The sequence below is a fragment of the Mustela putorius genome, unplaced genomic scaffold, assembly GCF_011764305.1.
Source record: "Mustela putorius furo isolate JIRA1106 unplaced genomic scaffold, ASM1176430v1.1 tig00000592_pilon_pilon_pilon, whole genome shotgun sequence".
Taxonomy (NCBI): domain Eukaryota; kingdom Metazoa; phylum Chordata; class Mammalia; order Carnivora; family Mustelidae; genus Mustela; species Mustela putorius.
Genome location: NW_025421426.1, coordinates 8,989,095 through 9,008,558, shown reverse-complemented (window position 1 = coordinate 9,008,558; position 19,464 = coordinate 8,989,095). Strand labels below are relative to the sequence as shown.

The following is a 19,464-nucleotide window of genomic DNA, read 5'->3' as shown; positions in this document are numbered from 1 at the left end:
GATGCTGATTATATTCTTGCCAGGTCGTGATTAAGTGGATGTTCTCTACAACTACTCATTGAAGTGTATACTTTGTATCTCATAAAACGCTTTATTTTTTTTTTTAAGATTTTATTTATTTATTTGAAAGAGAGACAGTGAGAGAGAACATGAGTGAGGAGAAGGTCAGAGGGAAAAGCAGACTTCCCATGGAGCTGGGAGCCTGATGTGGGACTCGATCCTGGGACTCCAGGATCATGACCTGAGCCGAAGGCAGTCATCCAACCAACTGAGCCACCCAGGCGCCCCTCATAAAACGCTTTAAAAAATAAAACTCCTTTCATAGGGTTATTATGGAAATGGAATAAAAAACCATGTCCGTGTAGTTTGCACAGAACCTGGGCATGTAGCTTGTTTTCAGGTGAAGCTATCTATTATTGCTGTTAAAGGAGCCTGTGTCAGAAATTGGCTGGGCAGACTAAGAAAGATATGTCTGGGACATAACCCCTGATTGTGTCTCCCTCCTGAATGCAGTTTCACAGATCCTGCCATCTCCATGGACCTCCTCCGCGCTGTCCTGCAGCCTAGCATCAATGAGGAGATCCAGACTGTCTTCAACAAGTACATGAAGGTGAGAGGGAAAAAGAGGCATGGGCAAGCCTTTCCTGCATCACATTCCCCTGGGTCTCTCTGCTACACACAGATGTGCAAAGTCTTCCAGTTCTGAACCCCTGAGAACTTTTACCCCTTTCTTTGGGGGTAATTTGAATACCTCTTCTGCCAAGCTGTTTTGAGGATAAAATAATTTAAGTGTAACCTGCTCAGCACTATGCTTCAAACAAGTGTTTTTGATTGTTTGTTTCTTTGTTTATTTTTAATGATTGTATTCATTTATTTGACAGAGAGATCACAAGTAGGCAGAGAGGCAGGCAGAGAGAGGGGGGCAAGCAGGCTCCCTGCAGAACAGAGAGCCCCATGCGGGACTCAATCCCAGGACCCTGGGGTCGTGACCTGAGCCGAAAGCAGAGGCTTTACCCACTGAGCCACCCAGGCGCCCCCAAACAAGTGTTTTTATTATTTGTGTAACTATCAACATTATTATTATTTAAAATGCCTTTCTAAACCTCTAAGTAAACTTCTGCATGACTCTGATGGTCCCATAGATGCTTCAAGCGGCATATTCAGAACTGACCTTTTTCTTCCTAAACCTCTTCTTGTGTTTATTCGTTCAAGAAGTATTCACTGAGCTTCCACCGTAATAGCAGGCACAGTTCAAGGCACTGATGATGTAGCAGAGAACAAAATGAACAGTGTTCCTGCTCTCTTTAAACAATATGTACTATATTAGGGAACGCCAGAGAGAAGGGGGAGAGAGTGACCAGTGGGTAACAGTAAGGCTGTTTCATAGACTTTGCCCAGGAAGGCCACATGCGAGCAGAGACCTGAATAAGGGAAGGGAAAAACAAGACACACCAGGGAAAAGCAGTCCAGGCAGAGGGAACAAGGGCAAATGCCCTAAGGCAGCGGTATGCTTGGCGCATTCAAAGCAACAAAGTCTCCAGTGTGGCTAGAGCCAGCTGAGCCAGGAGGAGGGTAATAGGAGAGGTAATCAGAGGGGAAAGAGGGGCCCAGTTCATGGAGAACCTTTGAGGCCATGGTAAGGATGTTGGGGTTTACTCTGAGTAAAATAGAGGCTCTTGGAGAGTTTTGTGCAGAGTATTTGATGTGAACATTTTTAAAGGGTCACCGTGACTGATGTGCAAAGAATGACCTACAGGAGGAGGCTTGAGATGATGGTGGCTTGAGTGTTAGCAGTAAAGGTGTTGGGAAGATGAGATTCCACGTGTGTTTTAGAGGTAACAACAAGCTTTGCTGATGATTCAGATGTGCAGGTAAAAGAACAAGAGAACTGAACGCATCAGTTATCTGCCCTGGGCAACTATAAACACAGCATTGCCACTGGCTTGATAGGAGGAAGACAGGAAAGAGCAGGTAGCATCAGGAGCTCATTCTGGAACATGTGATGTTTGAATGGGACTACCGTTCATTTAGAAACCGGAAACCAAGGACTCTGCCTTTCCTTCATCTCCCCTGTCCAGCCACAGTCCTGTCCATTCCACTTCACAGTCTTCGTGCCCTTCTTCTTCCTCACCTCCGCCTTGGTTCAGGCCTTCATTTTCTCTTACCCAGGCCCCTCCTGTGACCCCTACTGCTGCTCTTCTTACACCTCAAAGGTGTAAATCTAAGGCTGTCACTACCCTATTTAAAATCCCACAGCAGGGGCGCCTGGGTGGCTTAGAGGGTTAAAGCCTCTGCCTTCCACTCAGGTCGTTATCCCAGGGCCCTGGGATCAAGCCCCACATTGGACTCTCTGCTCAGTGGGGAGCCCGCTCCCTCTCCCCTCTCTGCCTGCCTCTCTGCCTACTTGTGATCTCTCTCTCTGTCAAAAAATAAATAAAACCTTTCAAAATAAAATAAAATAAAATCCCACAGCAGTCTCCTGGGTGGCTCATTCAGTTAGGTGTCTGACTTCAGCTCAGATCACGATCTTGGGGTCCAGGGGTCAAGCCCTGTGTTGGGCTCTCTGCTCGGTGGGGAGTCTGCTCTTCCCTCTGCCCTTCCCACCGCTCCTGCATGCAGCACTCCCTCTCTCACTCAAATAAGTGAATAAAGTCCTTTTTTAAAAAAAAAAAAGAAAGGAAAACATATTCTTTCCTCAAGAAAATTTCTCTCTAGGGGCGCCTGGGTGGCTCAGTGGGTTAAACCTCTGCCTTCAGCTCGGGTCATGGTCCCAGGGTCCTGGGATCAAGTCCCACATCAGGCTCTCTGCTCAGCAGGGAGTCTGCTTCCCCCTCTGTCTCTCTCTGCCTACCTCTTTGTGTACTTGTGATCTCTGTCTGTCAAATAAATAAAATCTTAAAAAAAAAAAGAAAGAAAGAAATACAATTTTGTATTTATCCCAGCAGCGTTTTTGAATGCCTTATGCAGGACCAGATTTCATTCTTAGGTCGAGAGTCCACTTACGGTCACCCCTGTATATTCATCACACTGCCCACTTCTCAGGCTGGTTGTAAAGAATCTAGATTGTTTCAGCTAGCTTTCACTTAGCCAGTAATCAACACTGAACACCAGTATTCATCTCCAGTTCTTAGGGATTTTTTTTTTTTTAAGATTTTATTGATTTATTTGAGAGAGAGATCATGAGAGGGAGGAGGGGCAGAGGGAGAAGGAGAAGCAGAGTCCCCACTGAGCAGGGAGCCCCACAAAGGACTCCATCCCAGGAACCTGAGATCATGACCTGAGCTGAAGGCAGACGCTTAACCAACTGAGCCACTCAGGCACCCTAAGGTTTTGTTTTAAAGTGAAACTCATCTGACTATTCATTTAACTTTGCCTGAAGAATTTTCCTCTTCCCCTCATCAGACTTCTAATCCACCTTCTTGTACTTCTCCTTAGCTAAACATTAACAATATCAGGCATTCAGCCTTGTCAAATATAAAATGAAAGAACATTCCCTTGGGGAGTGCCTGGCCGGCTTACTCAGTACAGCATGCAACTCTTTTTTCTTTTCTTTCCTTTTGTTTTTGGGGTTTTTTTGTTTTTGTTTTTGTTTTTTAGATTCATTTATTTATTTGAGAGAGAGAGAGAAAATGCAAGTGGGAGAGGGGTAGAGGGAAGGAGAGAAGTAGACTCCTCACAGAGGGGGAACCCGATGTGGGACTCGATCTCACAACCTGAGATCATGACCTGAGCTGAAATCAAGCTGGCACTTAACCAGCTAAGCTACCCGGAGCGTGCAACTCTTAATCGGTGTCATGAGTTTAAGCCCCAGGTTGGGCGGGAGGGGGCGCCATGGAGCCTACTCAAAATTTAAAGAAAAGAAAGAAAGGAAGAGAGAGAGAGAGGAAGGAAAGAAGGAAGGAGGAGAGGAGATAAGAAAAGAAAGTACATCCCCATAGTTGTCTCCACAGTATATAGGTACCAGAATTTTTCTGTATGACATTGTCTTCTGGAGACACAACTTAGATTCTTAATGAATGTGTTCTAGTGCCTCCATTTGGAGACCTCCCATCACCTGTCCCTCAGTGTTCTCAGGCTCTGACTCTCCCTCTTCCACAATGAAAGAAACTTCTGCCTTCCCCTTCCCTAGCTGATTGGGACTGCGGGTGTCCTGGGGCCCTAGTCAGGTCTTATGCCACCCTTTCCACACCTTTCTTTCGGCTTGGGCAAGGTCAGAATTCAGTGAGGACCTTCTACTCTCAGGATCTTTTCTGGTCTGCCCTGGGATGTTCACTGTGGGCACTGGCATTCTTTTTTCCTTCTACAGAAATAATGCACGTATGTTATAAAAATTGAGATACTATAGATAAGCAAAAAAAAAAAAAAAAAAAATCATCCATAATGTCACTGTTACTTTAATATATATACTTGCAGTTTTTTTGTCTTTCTGTATTTGCTTTTTGATGTTTTTTTTAATAAGATTTTATTTATTTATTTGACAAAGAGCAAAGGGCCTCCATGACTGTGATCCTCCTTAAGACAGGATAGAGTGGGAAGTGACCTACTCTCTATCTGTCTGATCTGAAAGCCACGTTCGTAATCTTCTCTCTTATATTCTGTTTCCTTTAAGTTATTGCAGATTAACAGGTCTTCTGACCTTGTCCTCTGCTGTACTTCTCCCTAGTTCTTCCAGAAGGCAGCACTGAATGTCAGAGACAACGTCGGGGAAGAGGTGGATGCAGAGCAGCTGATCCAGGAGGCCTGTCGGAGCTGCCTGGAGCAGGTGAGACCCAAGGGAACAAGAGATGCAGAGACGTAGGCCCAGGCTTCGTCCTCAGGGCTCTACTAAGAAGTGTGATCGCTTCATTCATGATACTTGGGGGGATACCTGATAAGCCGCGAGCCTCCAGAGAGGGCCTGGAGCTGCTGCTGACAGAGAGAAGGGAAGTGGCTCCTCTGTACCTAGTACGGGACCAGTGCTTTCACGTGTACTAGTTTGACGCCCCAGAAGACAAATTGTAATCCCTAGTTTCCAGATGAAGAAACTGTGGCTCTGAACAAGGAAGAGTTAGGATATCTGAGCACTTTCTCACCTCTGCGAGTGGTGACATCACTCTGCAAGTAGTCACAGCCCCTTTTATTACCATGGGGCCTGTCACCCTTTCTGCTTTCCTACCTCTCGGGGGGTGCTCGGGAGGCATGACATCAAGTCTAAAAATGCCTGTGTTCCCAAAATAGGAGTGAACCTGTTTGCATGTGTCAGCTGTTCTTATTAATAGGAATTGTCAGCATCACCCGCTTCTGTGCTTAACTGTGAAACCACTGGCTGTCAGAGATGGAAATTTCTACACACTCAGAGCCGCAGAGACGGGTTTGAACTTAGTCCTAGGAGAGTGATTCTCCGGAGATGAGAGAGTCATGTCTCCCAGGAGGTGGGCTGGCCAGCTGCTCAGGCACAGCCTCAGAAAAGAGCAAGACCAGGGCCTGAGCCTCAGCTTTTGAAAGGGCAGAACTCTATCCATTAGTGCTTTGAGAGGGCAGAACTCTAACCATTCGTGCAGAGAAAGCTGATCTGCTTCCCATGGTTTATACTTAAGTCTGCCAGACTCCTAGGAGGCCAATTCATTACTTCAGTCTGGGACTGGAGTATGTTACGATCAGTTGTAATATCTGCTCATAATCAAACATGGAAGTTTGAATATTCTTCTAAGTTTGAACTGAATCAAGTTTAAACTGATAAACCTTCAGTCTCGGTTGCATCCCAGAATGCTTTCCCGAGTTTATTTACCTCTCCAGCTCATATATATCGTGCGCCGTTTCTGTGCCAGGCCCCAGCTGCGCTATGCAAAATGGACACAGGCCTTACCGCAGCTCCCTGACATTACTCCAGTTATCATTCAGTAGATTTGGAATTACAAACTGTTCTGAGTGCTGTGAGCACAGGAGGCAATGAAGAGAGTACACTAGAAGGTGTGGAACCTGGAGGTAAAAGGAAGCGGAGTACATCCAAGGGACAGAAAGAAGCCAGGGCTGCTGGTTTTCAGAGGGTGGAGAGAATGATACTTGTTGAAGTTGGAAAAGTAGCAGAGGCTAAATTATAGGTATGGAGTTCTAAGCAGAAGAGCTACGTACTGAGATTGGCATTTTGAGAGATCACTCACTCTGGCTGCCATAAGGAGGTTGGTTTGGGAATCTGCCCTAGAGAATGGAAGGGAAATGTACGCAACTCTTCAGGAGTCCCCAGAAGGATGAGCTGAAGGTGAATGGGGGGCATGATCTGTGCTCCGTGGATGGTACACCTTTCCTGTCTCCTGAGTCCCCACGTCCACCTCCTGGAGTCCCTTGGCCGGTATCGATCTGACTGGGAAGCTGGAGTGTGGAACACACGGTGTGTGATCAGGGCGCAAGAATTGGAGATCGGGAAGGTAGAAAGCCCAAAGTTCAGCAAGAAACCAATGAATCAAGAAATTTCAAACAAGTCTTTTGACCCTTCTTTTCCTCAGTTTTCTTATCCCTAAAATTGGGAGTAAAAATCCCAGCACCAGTGGTTTGCTGTGAGGATTAAATGAGAAAATATTCATACACGACCAGCACCACGTGGGTGCGTGACAACAAAGAACATACTACACGGAAAATACATGGCAGTTCTGTTTGTGGTTATAATACACAGCGGCCTCCTGGCAGAGCCTGGTTTTCAGGTAGCCCAGAAAACTTGAAGTTCTTTGGCGTCGCCTCGTCGGAACTGCACACGGAACTTCTTGTTGCTTGAAAAGATTGTTCATATCGGACGTGAGACAGAAAAGGGTTTTTAGTTTGTTGGTGTTGACTTGACTTGTTTGCACTTCCGACCCCACATCATGCTCCCTAATCTCCTGGGCTGCACCTTTCTGGCTATTTCTCAGGGAGAAGAGGCTGATCTTATCTATATCCTGTTACCTTGCATTTTTTGGTTTGCTTGATTTTGTTTGCATGATAATTGGTTTTTGTTTGTTCATTTTATTTACGTATTTAATTATTTATTTGCTACACATCCTTTAAGAAAAATGTGGCATGGTAGTTAAGAATGCAGGCTTTCTTTTTATTTGCACTGTCCAGATAGGAGTCCTGGGGGTTTTTTTATTCTTGTTGTTTTTTAAGATTTTATTTATTTGAGAACATGAGAGGGGGAAGGGTCTGAGGGAGAAACGGACTCCCCGCTGAGCAGGGAGCCAGCCGGACTGGATCCCAAAACTCCAGGATGGTGACCTGAGCTGAAGGCAGTCGCTTAACCAACTTTAGCAGACTAGCTGTGTAACTTGAGGCGAGTTACTTCACCTTACTAAATCTCAGTTTTCTCATCTGCAAAATAGGTGTAGAGGTGCTGCACCATAGGATTGTTGGGAGGATTAGTTGTTGTAATATCTTTAAAGATTTTAGATCAATAGCAAGGACTCAGTAAATGTTCCCTGCTGCTCACCTCTTCCCACCACCCCCTCCTTGACTATCTTCTAGCTGCGCTGGAATCTTTCTGGGTCTCCAGTGCACTGAGCTCAGGGTCTCTGCACTTGCTGTTCTCACTTACCCGCATGCCCTGTCCTTAACTCTTTATATAGCTGCCTCCTTTTCTTCAGATTTAGCTCAAATATTGCCTCTCAGAGAGGCCTTCCCTGGCTATTTCATCTAAAGTAACACCCCACCACCACCCCTGCCTCACCCCCCATCCTCCCACCTGGGTGGCTCATCAGTTAAGCATCTGCCTTTAGCTCAGGTCCTGATCCGGTCCTGGGATTAAGTGTGCTCAGCGGGGAATCTGGTTCTCTGCCTCCCTCTGCACCTTTTCCGCCTCGTGCCCCACTCCCACCCCCACCCACCCAGCCCCCCCCCATGCTTCCTCTCTCTCACTCTCTCTCTCAAATAAATAAAATCTTTTTAAAAATAAAGTAAGGACATTGTATGTTTATTAAAAAATTAAAAAAAAATTAAAAATAAATAAATAAAAATAATAAAGTAAGGATGCCGGGATGCTCAGTTGGTTAAGTGTCTGCCTTTAGCTCAGGTCATGACCCCAGGGTCCTGGATCCTGGGATGGAGCCCCTCCTTGGGCTCCTTGCTCAGCAGGGAGCCTGCTTCTCTCCCGTTGCCTGCTGCACCCCTGCTTGTGCGCTCACTCACTCTAACAAATAAATAAAATATTTTTTAAAAAATAAAGTAGCTCCTCATTCTCACTTTTTTCCCCACCTCCAGTTAATCTCTATCATCGTGTTGATTTCTATCCCTGACTTCAATCGGAAATTATTAATAGTTCATGAATTTCTTTTCTGTCTCCTTTATACCCCCACCTCTGCTAAAAGCTTGAGCTTTATAAGAGCTGAGGTCTAACTTTGTTCACTACAGTTTGCCCCGCCCTAGAATAGGACTCTTAACATGGGGGGCGCTGAGTGTGTGCCGAATGATTGCATGCATCAGTGAAGGAGGAAGCGAAGGAACAAATGGCAAATGAACGAGCAGGGCTCCTGCTCTCCTGAAACCTACAGCTTGGTTAGGCAGAGAGGAATGAATTCCGTTACCGCAAAACATGCACATAATTTCACATGGAGACTTGAGCACTCTCCACTGCAACGTTTGGAGGAGGTTTACGAGTCTAGTATTGGACTTAGCAAACTTGGGACCTCCATGCATAGACACCAGGCAGACCGTTGTATAAATCTGGAGCTCAACGGAGAGGCCACAGCTGAAGAGAAAAAAATCATAGGGTCAACATGGTGTGTCAACCATACTAAGATTTTTTTTTAAGATTTTATTTATTTATTTGACATAGAGATATCACAAGCAGGCAGGGGGGGGGAGGCTCCCCGCTGAGCAGAGAGCCCGATGCAGGGCTCGATCCCAGGACCCTGTTACCATGACCTGAGCTGAAGGCAGAGGCTTAACCCTCTGAGCTACCCAGGTGCCCCGGAACTCAGATTTTTTTAGAATTACGGTCTCGTCCATGCATAGATGTTAACTGAAGCTGTGAGCGTGATGAGAGCAGATAGAATACCAAATGGAAGAAGACAGAATGAACCACACTGAGGAAGATGAGCCAGCAAAGAAGACTAAGAGAGAGTGGCCAGACGAGTAGGAGGAAAACCAGGGAAGTGTGGCCACAGGAGCCAGTAGGAGAGAGTTTCCAGAAGAGGGGAGCGCTCAGGCTCACCCAATGCCACGCACGTTCTCTTGTGAGAGAACACAACTCTTCCCGTAACCTGCAGGGCCCTGCCTGCCTCATTCACGCTCCTCGTTCACGCCTCTCTCCTCTGCCCACTATTTGCCAGGCCATCTTTTCCTTCAAACAAGCCGAGTCTGTTCCCGCTTTGGGGCTTTTGCCCTCTTCCCTGCTGCTGACACCCTTCTCAGCTCTTCTCCTTCTCCTGCCCAGCCCAGAAGGCTGCCTGCTCAGCACAGCCTCCCCTGACCACCTACTTAAACAGCCCTCCCCTCGCTAGTTCTGTCCCATCTGCCTGGGGTTTTTTTCTCTACACCGTTTATCACAATCTGAAATCACCTTGTATATATGTTTGTTTATTTGCTTATTATCCAGATCTCCCGCAGAGTAGAAGCTCTGCAAGAGCAGTGACTTTGCATGTGCTGCTTACTACTGCGTCCCCAGCACGTCTACACTGGGAGCTCAGTATTTATTAAATGAAAAGCAGCAGCTTGTTGAGGAATATATATTATGTTAATACATTTAGTTAGGAAAAATAATATATAGTATATATTTACATAGGAAAAAGTAATGAAGACTTGACACTGAAATATTACCAGTAGGGGCGCCTGGGTGGGTCTGTTCGTTGAGCATCTACCTTTGGCTCAAGTCAGCTTCCTGCTGACTTTTTTGCATTCTGCTTCTCCCTCTCACACTCCCCCTGCTTGTGTTCCCTCTCTCACTGTATCTTTCTCTCTGTCAAATAAATAAATAAAATCTTTAAAAAGAAAAAGGTGGGGCACCTGGGTGGCTCAGTGGGTTAAAGCCTCTGCCTTCAGCTCAGGTCATGATCTCAGGGTCCTGGGATTGAGCCCCACATCGGGCTCTCTGCTCCATAGGGAGCCTGCTTCCAACTCTCTCTCTTCCTGCCTCTCTGCCTACTTGTGATCTCTGTCTGTCAAATAAATAAATAAAATCTTTTTTAAAAAAATAAATAAAAAAGAAAAAGAAAAAAGGAAAAGAAGTATTAACAGTAGTCGGTAGATACAGAGATTTCAGGTTTGGCGTGGGGATTTTTTGTATAGTTTCATCTTTTTTTTCATCATTTTTCAGCAATGATCATTAATTATAGTTGACCCTTGAACAGAATTAGGCAGGGATGATGGGCACCAACTTCCTGCTGTGTAAAATACACAAATACACATACATCCTTCCCTTTTTTTTTTTTTTTTTAAAGTAATCCCTGCACCCAACGTGGGGCTCAAACTCATTACCCCAAGATCAAGAGTTGCATGCTCTACCACTGAGCCAGCCAGGCGCCCCCACATATAAACTTTCGATTCCAAAAACTAACAGCTTATGTTGACCAGAACTACCTTACCCATAACATCAACAGTTGATTAACACGTATTTTGTATGTCATATGATTTATAGATTGTATACTTGCAATAAAATAAGCTAGAGAAAAGAAAATGTTACTAAGAAAACTGTAAGAAAGAGAAAATACATTTGCAGTACTGTACTGTTTTTATGGAAAAAAAACTGTGTAAGTCAGCCTATGCAGGGTCAAGGGTCAACTGAATTTTTTTAGAAAGAAGGTAGATATCTATGTATATGCATCTCTCAAGATGCTTTTGTACTGATCATGAAAACATTTCAACCCAATCTGAAGTTTTAACCCAGCTGTTACCCACCACAATAGTGACTGTTAACACTTGGTCTTTTCTTTTCAGGCTAAACTACTGTTTTCCGATGGAGAAAAAGTAATACCCAGATTGACCCATGAGCTTCCAGGGATAAAGGTCAGAATTGCTGGGTCTGGGATGTTGCAGGGGGAGACCGATGAAGCTGGGAGGCAGGTGAACTCTCTGGGCCCAGGGAGCTTCCACATACAACGCACTTGTAGAAAGAGCTCCAAACAGCGTCACGCTGGGAGAGCTCAGGAGGCCCAGCCCAGGGAGGGGCCCGATGAGGTAGTCCAGGGCTTTGCTTTCAGCAGCCCCTGAACCTGCCGATCCCAGGCACTGGCTCGCCACTGGCCCCTCCTTTCCATTTCCCTCCAGCGCGGCCGACAGACAGAAGAGGAATGTGCCCATCGAGGAAGCCCTGTTCCCAAAAAGGTAACTCATCTCCATGCTTTCTGGCTAGGAAAAAACCCTACGACTCCAGAAAATAGAGGGCTTCCTCCATGCATCATGGGGGCCTTTCTAGCATGAGAAGCAGGACCCCTGGAGACTGTTAACTCTCCCTGTTCGCTCTCAAGCATCATTTGGTCTCTTTGGAAAACCATCTCCACCAAGTGACCCTCGGCGTGCCAGTGGCGTGGGGTGGGGCTGCCCACGGGGTCAGGCCTCTGACAGCTGTTCTTTCTGGCAGAGGAAGGGACGGCCTCCTGGACACATGCTGTCAAACGACCGGGCAGCCGCTGGCCTGGTGTGAGTAGGGGCCGGCAGTGCCGGGAGGGCAGGGAGGGGGTGGGCCTGGAGGGAGAGAGGCCAGAACTCCTGGCCTGCCAAAATCAGATCCCACTGTTTGAGTCACCGTGGGGAAGGCTTAGTCTGGTTTGAGGGCTGGGGCAAGAAGGCAGCAGGGAGGACATTGTTTTAGCCTGCTTTTGCCCCAGAACTGTTCTGCCCAGCTTGATTAAAGACCAGAGCTGTTTTTATTGTGAGTCCATACTGAAGGCTCATAACGTGTTATAACTTCTCTAAATATCTTACATACTTTACCTTCTAACCCTTACAGCCACCCACTAGTGAAGGTATAGTTAATTTTGTAAATCAGGAAACAGACTCAGGATTTTTGTCCAAGGTCAGCCAATTAATAATGAGCAACATTGTACTACAAAGGTTTTGAAGCAACAGAATCTTTTTTTCAAGTAAGACTTTACATGGAAGTCTGATCGAGAAAGCCACATCAGTCTAGTTCGGAGCAGCGGGGACTGTCTGGAACCACTGGCTTGGGGAGACAGAGCAGTAGAGCAGTGTGGCCGCCATACTGTGGCTTGTTCTCCCCACCCCACCCCCAGGCAGCCCCCTGGCTCCCAAACATGGGGGAGGGGCAGTTGCTGCCCTTTTCACAGAGAAGGAAAGGAAGGCTCAGAGAGCTTCCTGGACCTGCCCTCATGGCTAGGTAGTCTCAGAGCCAGTCCTAGAATGCCCTTTTACCTTTGTACCTCCTCAGTGGGTAACCGGGAGGAGAGACCATCAGGGCCAAAGTGGGAGTGTGTGAGGAACTCCTACCACCACCAGCAGGCTTTGTTCAGTCCTAGGCCTCACCTCGGAGAATTTACCTTCTTCTTTCCTTCCAATCAGATGGAAGCCAAAATCCTGTGAACCTATTCGCCGAGAAGGCCCCAAGGTATGATTATGTGGGCGTGGCAGTGACCACTATCCCAGGGAGACCCAGTCAAGGTTCTGGACCCACCATGAGGGAAGGGGCGAGAGTGTGAGGGAGGCGCACAAGCCTTTCCAGAGCCTTCCCACCTATTCCCCAACCTCCACCCTGTACCCACGCCCCTCTCTGGCCTCCCGGAAGGATCTTAAACAGGGATTGGAACTAGGGGTGCTTAATATAAGACAGGCCCTGCACTAAATCTTCTGTATGTCATCTCATTTAATCTTTATAACAATCTTCTGAGAAAGATTCTGTAGCCCTTCTGTGGTGTAGTGTATTAAGTGTAGTTATCATATATACTTAATACCCTTGAACTTAATGAAGGCTCAGAGACCTGCTCAGAGTCACACAGCTGCTAGATGGTCAAGCAAAGTGTGAAAGCCAAGGTCCATTGCCACCAGAGCCTATGGTCTTAACCATTAGCCTCTCTTGGCTCCAGAACAGTTGTTTGCAAGCTCTTTTAGTAGAATCCTTTCTTCAAATAAAGCCACAAATGGAAGCCCAGTAAGGGAGGCAAAAGCTCCACTGGCCTGGCGGAGGCTCTGTCTAGTAGAAATGTTCCACCTCCTGTGTTACTGGCCCTCTCTGCTCTCACACCAGTGACCATGCCTTTCGTCTTCCACTCTGCTCCCCTCGAGCTAATAATCCTGCATTTCCCTGATTTTTGTGTTCCTCGCCGGACATCCCTTCTCCCTCTCATGAGTCATTCTTCCTCAGCCGTGAGCCTCGTACGTGGGTATCCCTCCGAGTCGTCTCGCTGGCCCTCTCCTGCACGTCAGGTTCCGTGAGTGCTCTCAAGCATTCACTCTCAGGATCTCAGGGACCAGTGTGAGCCGAGGTCACCATACCCCTTTGTCCCACATGTCTCTTTCTGGTTTAGAATTTACGTCTCCTGCTGTCTGCTGGACCTCCCTGCCTGGAGCTTCTGCAGCATTTCAGACTCAGCCTATCTAAAATTGCAGGCAGAATCTTTCCTCATAGACCTTCTTTGACATTCTCCACTTCAGTTCCCTTTCCCTCTTCCCCTCCTTTCCATCTGTGTCCCCTCGAGGCCGGGCTGATCCCACTCCCCACAGAGATCCCAGTTCCTCTTCCCTCCTTGTCATCCTTCCTGCCGCCTGAGCTCAGACCCTTCTCTTGTTTCTGAAATGCTTTAGTCCAGCAACCCCTAAACCGCTCCCTGCCTGTAGTCTTGCCACTTCGAATCCATCAGCCGTGTGTGGGCGAGTGAGCGGTCTTTAAGTCAAATCTGGCTCTCCCTATTTAGAAGCCTCAGTGACTCCCCGTGGCCTACAGAATGAATAAAGTGCAAACCCCTAAAAGCAGCAACTCAAGCAGACTCAGGAGGGCCGAAGCCTTTTCCAGCCTGTTGCTGAGAGGCACCACGTCCCTCCCCTAAATGAGGCGGCGAAGGAATCAGCCAGCTCTTACTCCTCCTGGTAGTTTTCCTTTCCCACCAGCGGATGTTTTGTGTCTCCTCTAGCCCCTGTCTCTGAAGCCATTTAGTGAACTGTCCTGTGCCACCCGATCCTCTAGTAAAAACGAGAACAGACTTTCCTTTTCGGAGGAGTGGGGGGAGGAAGCACATCCGGGCCTCCAGCCCCTCTCTGCTTCTCCCTCCTACCTCATTTGTTGCCTCTCCCTAATCTGTGCTCTCTCTCCTTTTACTTCATAGAACCCTTTGTGGTCTCTCCAGCCTGCCAAGCCCGCTCTCGCTTCCTACCATTCATACTGTACCGCCCTTTCTTCCGCCCCTCGGCCCTTCCAGAATTAACCTGGGAATTAAACTCTGCAAGGGAGCCTTCCTGTTGCCCTCCCCCGTGGCATCCCTCACACCCAGCATCTGTATCCCTGCCTGTCTCATGCTGGTTTAATTATCTGTACATAATGTCTGTGGCCCCCAGAGAGCAGAGACTATCTTACTCGTCTCTCTATCCCCAATATCTAGCCCAGTATATTGTCAATACTTGGTTTCTTGATTCAGCTGTTCAAAATAGTGGGCGAGGATGGTGATAGGAGAAGAGCATTTCCATCCTGCCCACCAGGTAGACCTCACCTCACCAGCCTCTCTGTCTTTTGCATAGTGGGACCCAGCCCGGCTGAATGAATCTACCACTTTCGTGTTGGGATCTCGAGCCAACAAGTAAGTTCGAGAGCTTTGGTGCTGAGGGGGCAGGGCAGCTTGGGGGCCTACCCCTAGGACTTCTGAGGCTGGAATCCTTAACACTCCTCTGCCCTTTTCAGGGCCCTGGGCATGGGGGGCACGAGAGGAAGAATCTACATCAAGCATCCGCACCTCTTTAAGGTAGGCAAGTGCAGGGAGTGAGGCGGGCCACCGCAGTGCATGCTGGGAGCTCTGGACCGCACAGAGATGCTTGGAACAGACACTGATCTGGGAGTCAGGGCTTCTGCGCTCTAGTTACCCCTCTGCCCTTAACCTTTACCTTTTGGAATTTACTGAACATTCTGCCCCTCAATAACAGCTACTTTTCTTGTATGCTTATTGCAGACCAGACAGGGTTCAGGCACTGCACTTACATTATCTCTGAGAGCAATTCTTTAAAACGGAGATGGCTATCATTGTTTCACAATACATAAAAAAATTAAAAACAGAGGTAAAGAAAGGCTAAGTGACTGGCCCAAAGTTACTTAGCTGGTAAGGGGTAAGTCTAATGTGAGTAGGATTCCAGTCTGGGTCTGTCTTCCCCAAAGCCTGAGCTATTAACCATTACCTTATTCAATTGTATGTAAAATAAAGAGAGTGGAGCACGGGCGGGTGCAATTCTAACCCTTTTCAGAAAGGTCCCTAGGTCTGTCCTATTTAAGAAAATAATGGGAGGCAGGATAGCAATCACCCCTTAAATGAATTTGTGTTTTTTCCATCACAAAAGTATCCAAATATATTAGAAAAATAGTAGTGCGTGTGTGTTCAAGATGTGTTTTGCACCCATACATAAGACTTGGGGTCCCAGAATTACGGCTCTGTCTACTACATTTTGTGCAAGTTCAGGTTCTTTGAAGAGTGGACCTGCTGCTGAATTTTCAGTCTTATATCCTGAGAGCCTCAGCACCTGGACAGTGTGGCCTACCTGCTACTTCATTTTCCTTTCAGCATCTCCACTCCTGCTGTTCCCTCTGATGACCTTCCTCCCCTCCGGGCTTAGATCTCTGCCTGACTCTTCTGTAGATCCACTTCTTCCAAAACCCTTTTGGCATCATCCCCCAAGTGTATGTGCTCTGGCATCTCCTTGGAACTCCAGTAGCACGATGGTTAGAAGTGTAGCTTAAGCCCTGTTTCCACTGCTTGGTAGCCGTGTGACCTTGGTCAAGCGACTTCACATTTCTTTTTCTTTCTTTCTTTTTTTAATTCAGTTTAGTTACCATATGGTGTATTACTAGTTTCAGAGGTAGAATTTAGTGATTAATCAGTTGCATGGAACACCCAATTCTCTTTCCATCAAGTGCCCTCCTTAATGCCTGTCACCCTCCCCTCCAGCAACACTGTTTCCTAGAGTTAAGAGCCTCTTAAGGTTTGCCTTCCTCTCTGTTCTGTTCTTATTTTATTTTTCCTTCCCATTTCTGAGCCTGTTTTGTTATCTCCAAAAATAGAAAGATAAAATCCAACCTTGTAGGCTTGGTAGAATAGGGGGAGAGTGCGGGAAAGCTCCCAGCGCACTGCTGACGCTTGGCAAGGCTCCGTAAATGTTCGTGATTACCGGCACACATTCCCAATTCTTCGATCTACCGTTTGTAATGAACTGCCAACCCGCATTCATTACCAGTGGGGACGATCTCTCACTGTAATCTTTCCAGCCTAAGAAGTGGAAGGAAGGGGGCACGTGGGTGGTTCAGTTGGTTAAATAACTGCCTTGGCCTCCAGTGATGATCCTGGAGTCCCAGGATCGAGTCCCACATCCAGCTCCCTGCTCAGCAGGGAGTCTGCTTCTCCTTCTGGCCTCTCCCCTCTCACACTTTCTCTCATTCTCTCTCTCTCTCTCTCTCTCACTTCCTGTGTGTCAGATACTGTCTTTACCACTTTTTCTAATGCATTTTTTAAAGTGTTATTATTTATTTATTTGACAGAGATCACAAATAGAGCAGCAGGCAGAGAGAGAGGGAGGAGCAGGCTCCCCACTGAGTAGAGAGCCCGATTCGGGACTCAATTCCAGGACCCTGGGATCATGACCCGAGCCGAAGGCAGAGGCTGTAACCCACTGAGCCACCCAGCTGCTCCTCTCTTTACCACTTTTTATGCACGATCTCATTTATCCTTGACAAGCTCCTGAGTATTAATACTGTTGGTTTCACAGATGAAGAAACTGAGTCTCAAGGAAATTGCTGCCCAGGTTGACACCATCTACTAAGAGGCAGGGACCAGAATATAAACCTAATTCCAAAATGAACTTCTTACCCACAGTGCTATTCTGCCTCCCCCAGAGCATGACCTGTCCTGAGTTTTGTTTCAGAAAATGTGGTTACCATAACATTTCACACATGTGGCAAACTACCTCAGGTCATTTTTTGAAAAAGAATAGAATTCTGGAATAATAGTCACCGGTCTGGCCAGTTGACAGAGTGCTGTGCTTTGAGAATGGAAGGAGTAGGAAACTTGCTAAATCTCTGGGATTTGGGTCCTGTCCCCTGGCCTCCTGGGCTCAGCTCCGCTCGCTGGGAAGAGCTTGGCGAGCCCTCTGCATTCACCGGGCTGGGACAAGGTCTTGCTGAGAGTTGCTCTGGGACCAAATGAGGATCCTCCCACTAGTCTAACACCTGCGACTTCATCCCTTCCAGTATGCAGCCGACCCCCAGGACAAGCACTGGCTGGCTGAGCAGCATCACATGAGGGCAACAGGGGGGAAGATGGTAAGCACTGTTCACACATGCCCTGTCAGAGACCCACCCAGCCCAGCAGCCATGGGTCCCGCTGTTGCTGGCAGCTTCCTTCCATGTCTGAGACTCCCCAAGCCTGATGAATGTGGAAAGGGAGACTTGTCAGGGTGGGGAGGGCCCTTCCCACTGAAGACTGGCCTTACTCCGTGGATTCCCTTCCCACTCACCACTCCCTCACTCCCTCCAACATCATCCCTATATTCAGATTCTCTTAGCTGTGTATAAGAGTGGCAGGTGCCTGACACACGGAACGCTATTTTTCCCTCCTGTGACAATTGACAGATGCTTCTCACGGATCACCACCTCTGCCATTAGACACAGCTGTAGGCTCTTCCCCCAAGACAGTGCTCCAGGGAGCACCTGCTGTCTGCAGGAGTTAGAACATGTGGTGAAACCCATTTGCCACGCCTAGCACTCCCTTCCAGAATCACCTCTGCTTAAAAAGTTCTTAGCTCATCAAGCAACGATCTTGGGAAATCCATGGTTGCAGGTGTTCTCAAACTAGCAGGGCTTTGTCCGTCATATGCGGTGTCACCACTGAGGACTCAGTCCTACCATGGGACTGCTCCTGTTAGAATTCAGGGGCCTTGCAGACAGTGTGCCATCTCCTTCCTGGCAAGGAAACTATCTTCTCTTTTACTACTGGGCTGATTCCTATACCCCATTTCAGAAGATTTCAGGGAGCTTACCACTGATGGATAAAATTCAACATATGTAAATAAGAAATAGATGGGTAAAAGGAAAGACAGGATCTAATGTTAAGCCATGAGCAAAAGTAGCTTTAAAGGGGGTGGGTTTTTTTAATAGCTGACTTGGGAAACCAGCACACTTCTGTGCATTTTTGCAAATTTAACTCTAGGCCTTCTCAAGGACATCTCATTGGTGACAGAGTTCATAGTGCTCATAAGATGACAGATGACTCCAGGGACACACAGTCCTGACCCTAAGACTAGAAAGAACTGTCTCCTATGGGAGATTTTCCCATGTGATGAATAACAGCCTCTGTGTGGTAAGCACACAAGAGGGCTCCCTACCCCTGCAGCCATGGCTCTGTGCCAGAGCCATGCCGCTGGCCGCTGGTAGGAGACAGCTGCACAGCTTCTCACCTTTGCCCTTTTGCCACGAAGTTCAAAACCAAATCATCTCACTTCCATACCTAACACACAGCTTCCTCCTCCTGATTCCCTGTTTCCATGTGTGTTTTGCTAGCGCTTTTGCCATTTCATGTTAAGCCACCTCAGAGTCTTTTTTTTTTTTTCTTTTTTTTAAGAGGTGGGGGAGGCTGTAAGGAAGTCACCCATCCCAGCTCCCTTACCGATCAAGTTTCTATTGGAGTGAAAGGTTGTCTCAGGGAGCTATTCTCCAGTCTCTCCCTACTCACTACCCCCTCAACTGTAAATAAGGCCCCTCTGCCGTCCAGCCCTTATATTAATCACATGTTTAATAAAGTGATATTGAGTTGAAATGAATCAGAGGCAATGATCACCCTTCTTTGCTCTTGCCCTAGGCTTACCTCCTCATCGAGGAGGACATCCGGGACCTCGCGGCCAGTGATGACTACAGGTGAAACCGGTCATGGGTACCCTGCCCCACCCCCCGCAGTAGCCCCTTGGCATGCGCTTGGGCCTCCACCCTCCCTTGCTTTAACTCTCCTCCTCAATGTCTCTTCCAGAGGATGCCTGGACCTGAAGCTGGAGGAGTTGAAATCCTTTGTGCTACCCTCCTGGATGGTTGAGAAGATGCGGAAGTACATGGAGACACTACGGACAGAGAACGAGCATCGTGCTGCTGAAGCACCTCCACAGACCTGACCGAAGCCAGGTCCCGTGGCTACTCTTGGCAGCCCTCTTCCAAGACCCTGTCACCCACACGGCTGAGGCCACTGCTGGGACTGCTCCTGGATGGAACTCAGCGGCATTAAGCTGTGCCTGGGCTAGTCTGTAGTGACTCACTACAGAGCACCCCCACACTGGCACGTGGTTCTATATTTCTAAAGTTATTGGGTTAAGAAGCAATTAAACAGTTTGTAATAAACA

The 19,464-nt window shown here is 47.5% G+C and overlaps 1 protein-coding gene across 1 annotated transcript in view; it reads left to right on the top strand.

Annotated features, from left to right (window-relative positions):
* DNTTIP1 (deoxynucleotidyltransferase terminal interacting protein 1) overlaps nucleotides 1-19,464 on the top strand; it is a 20,661-nt gene extending 1,197 nt beyond the window's left edge. Inside the window, exons 3-13 of the mRNA XM_004746338.3 lie at nucleotides 514-610; nucleotides 4,664-4,762; nucleotides 10,876-10,944; nucleotides 11,206-11,262; nucleotides 11,519-11,577; nucleotides 12,457-12,502; nucleotides 14,623-14,681; nucleotides 14,783-14,843; nucleotides 17,330-17,401; nucleotides 18,936-18,991; nucleotides 19,101-19,464. Of these exons, the coding sequence (XP_004746395.1) occupies nucleotides 514-610; nucleotides 4,664-4,762; nucleotides 10,876-10,944; nucleotides 11,206-11,262; nucleotides 11,519-11,577; nucleotides 12,457-12,502; nucleotides 14,623-14,681; nucleotides 14,783-14,843; nucleotides 17,330-17,401; nucleotides 18,936-18,991; nucleotides 19,101-19,239 (814 nt within the window). The 3' untranslated portion in view covers nucleotides 19,240-19,464. The remainder of the gene's footprint in view (nucleotides 1-513; nucleotides 611-4,663; nucleotides 4,763-10,875; nucleotides 10,945-11,205; nucleotides 11,263-11,518; nucleotides 11,578-12,456; nucleotides 12,503-14,622; nucleotides 14,682-14,782; nucleotides 14,844-17,329; nucleotides 17,402-18,935; nucleotides 18,992-19,100) is intronic.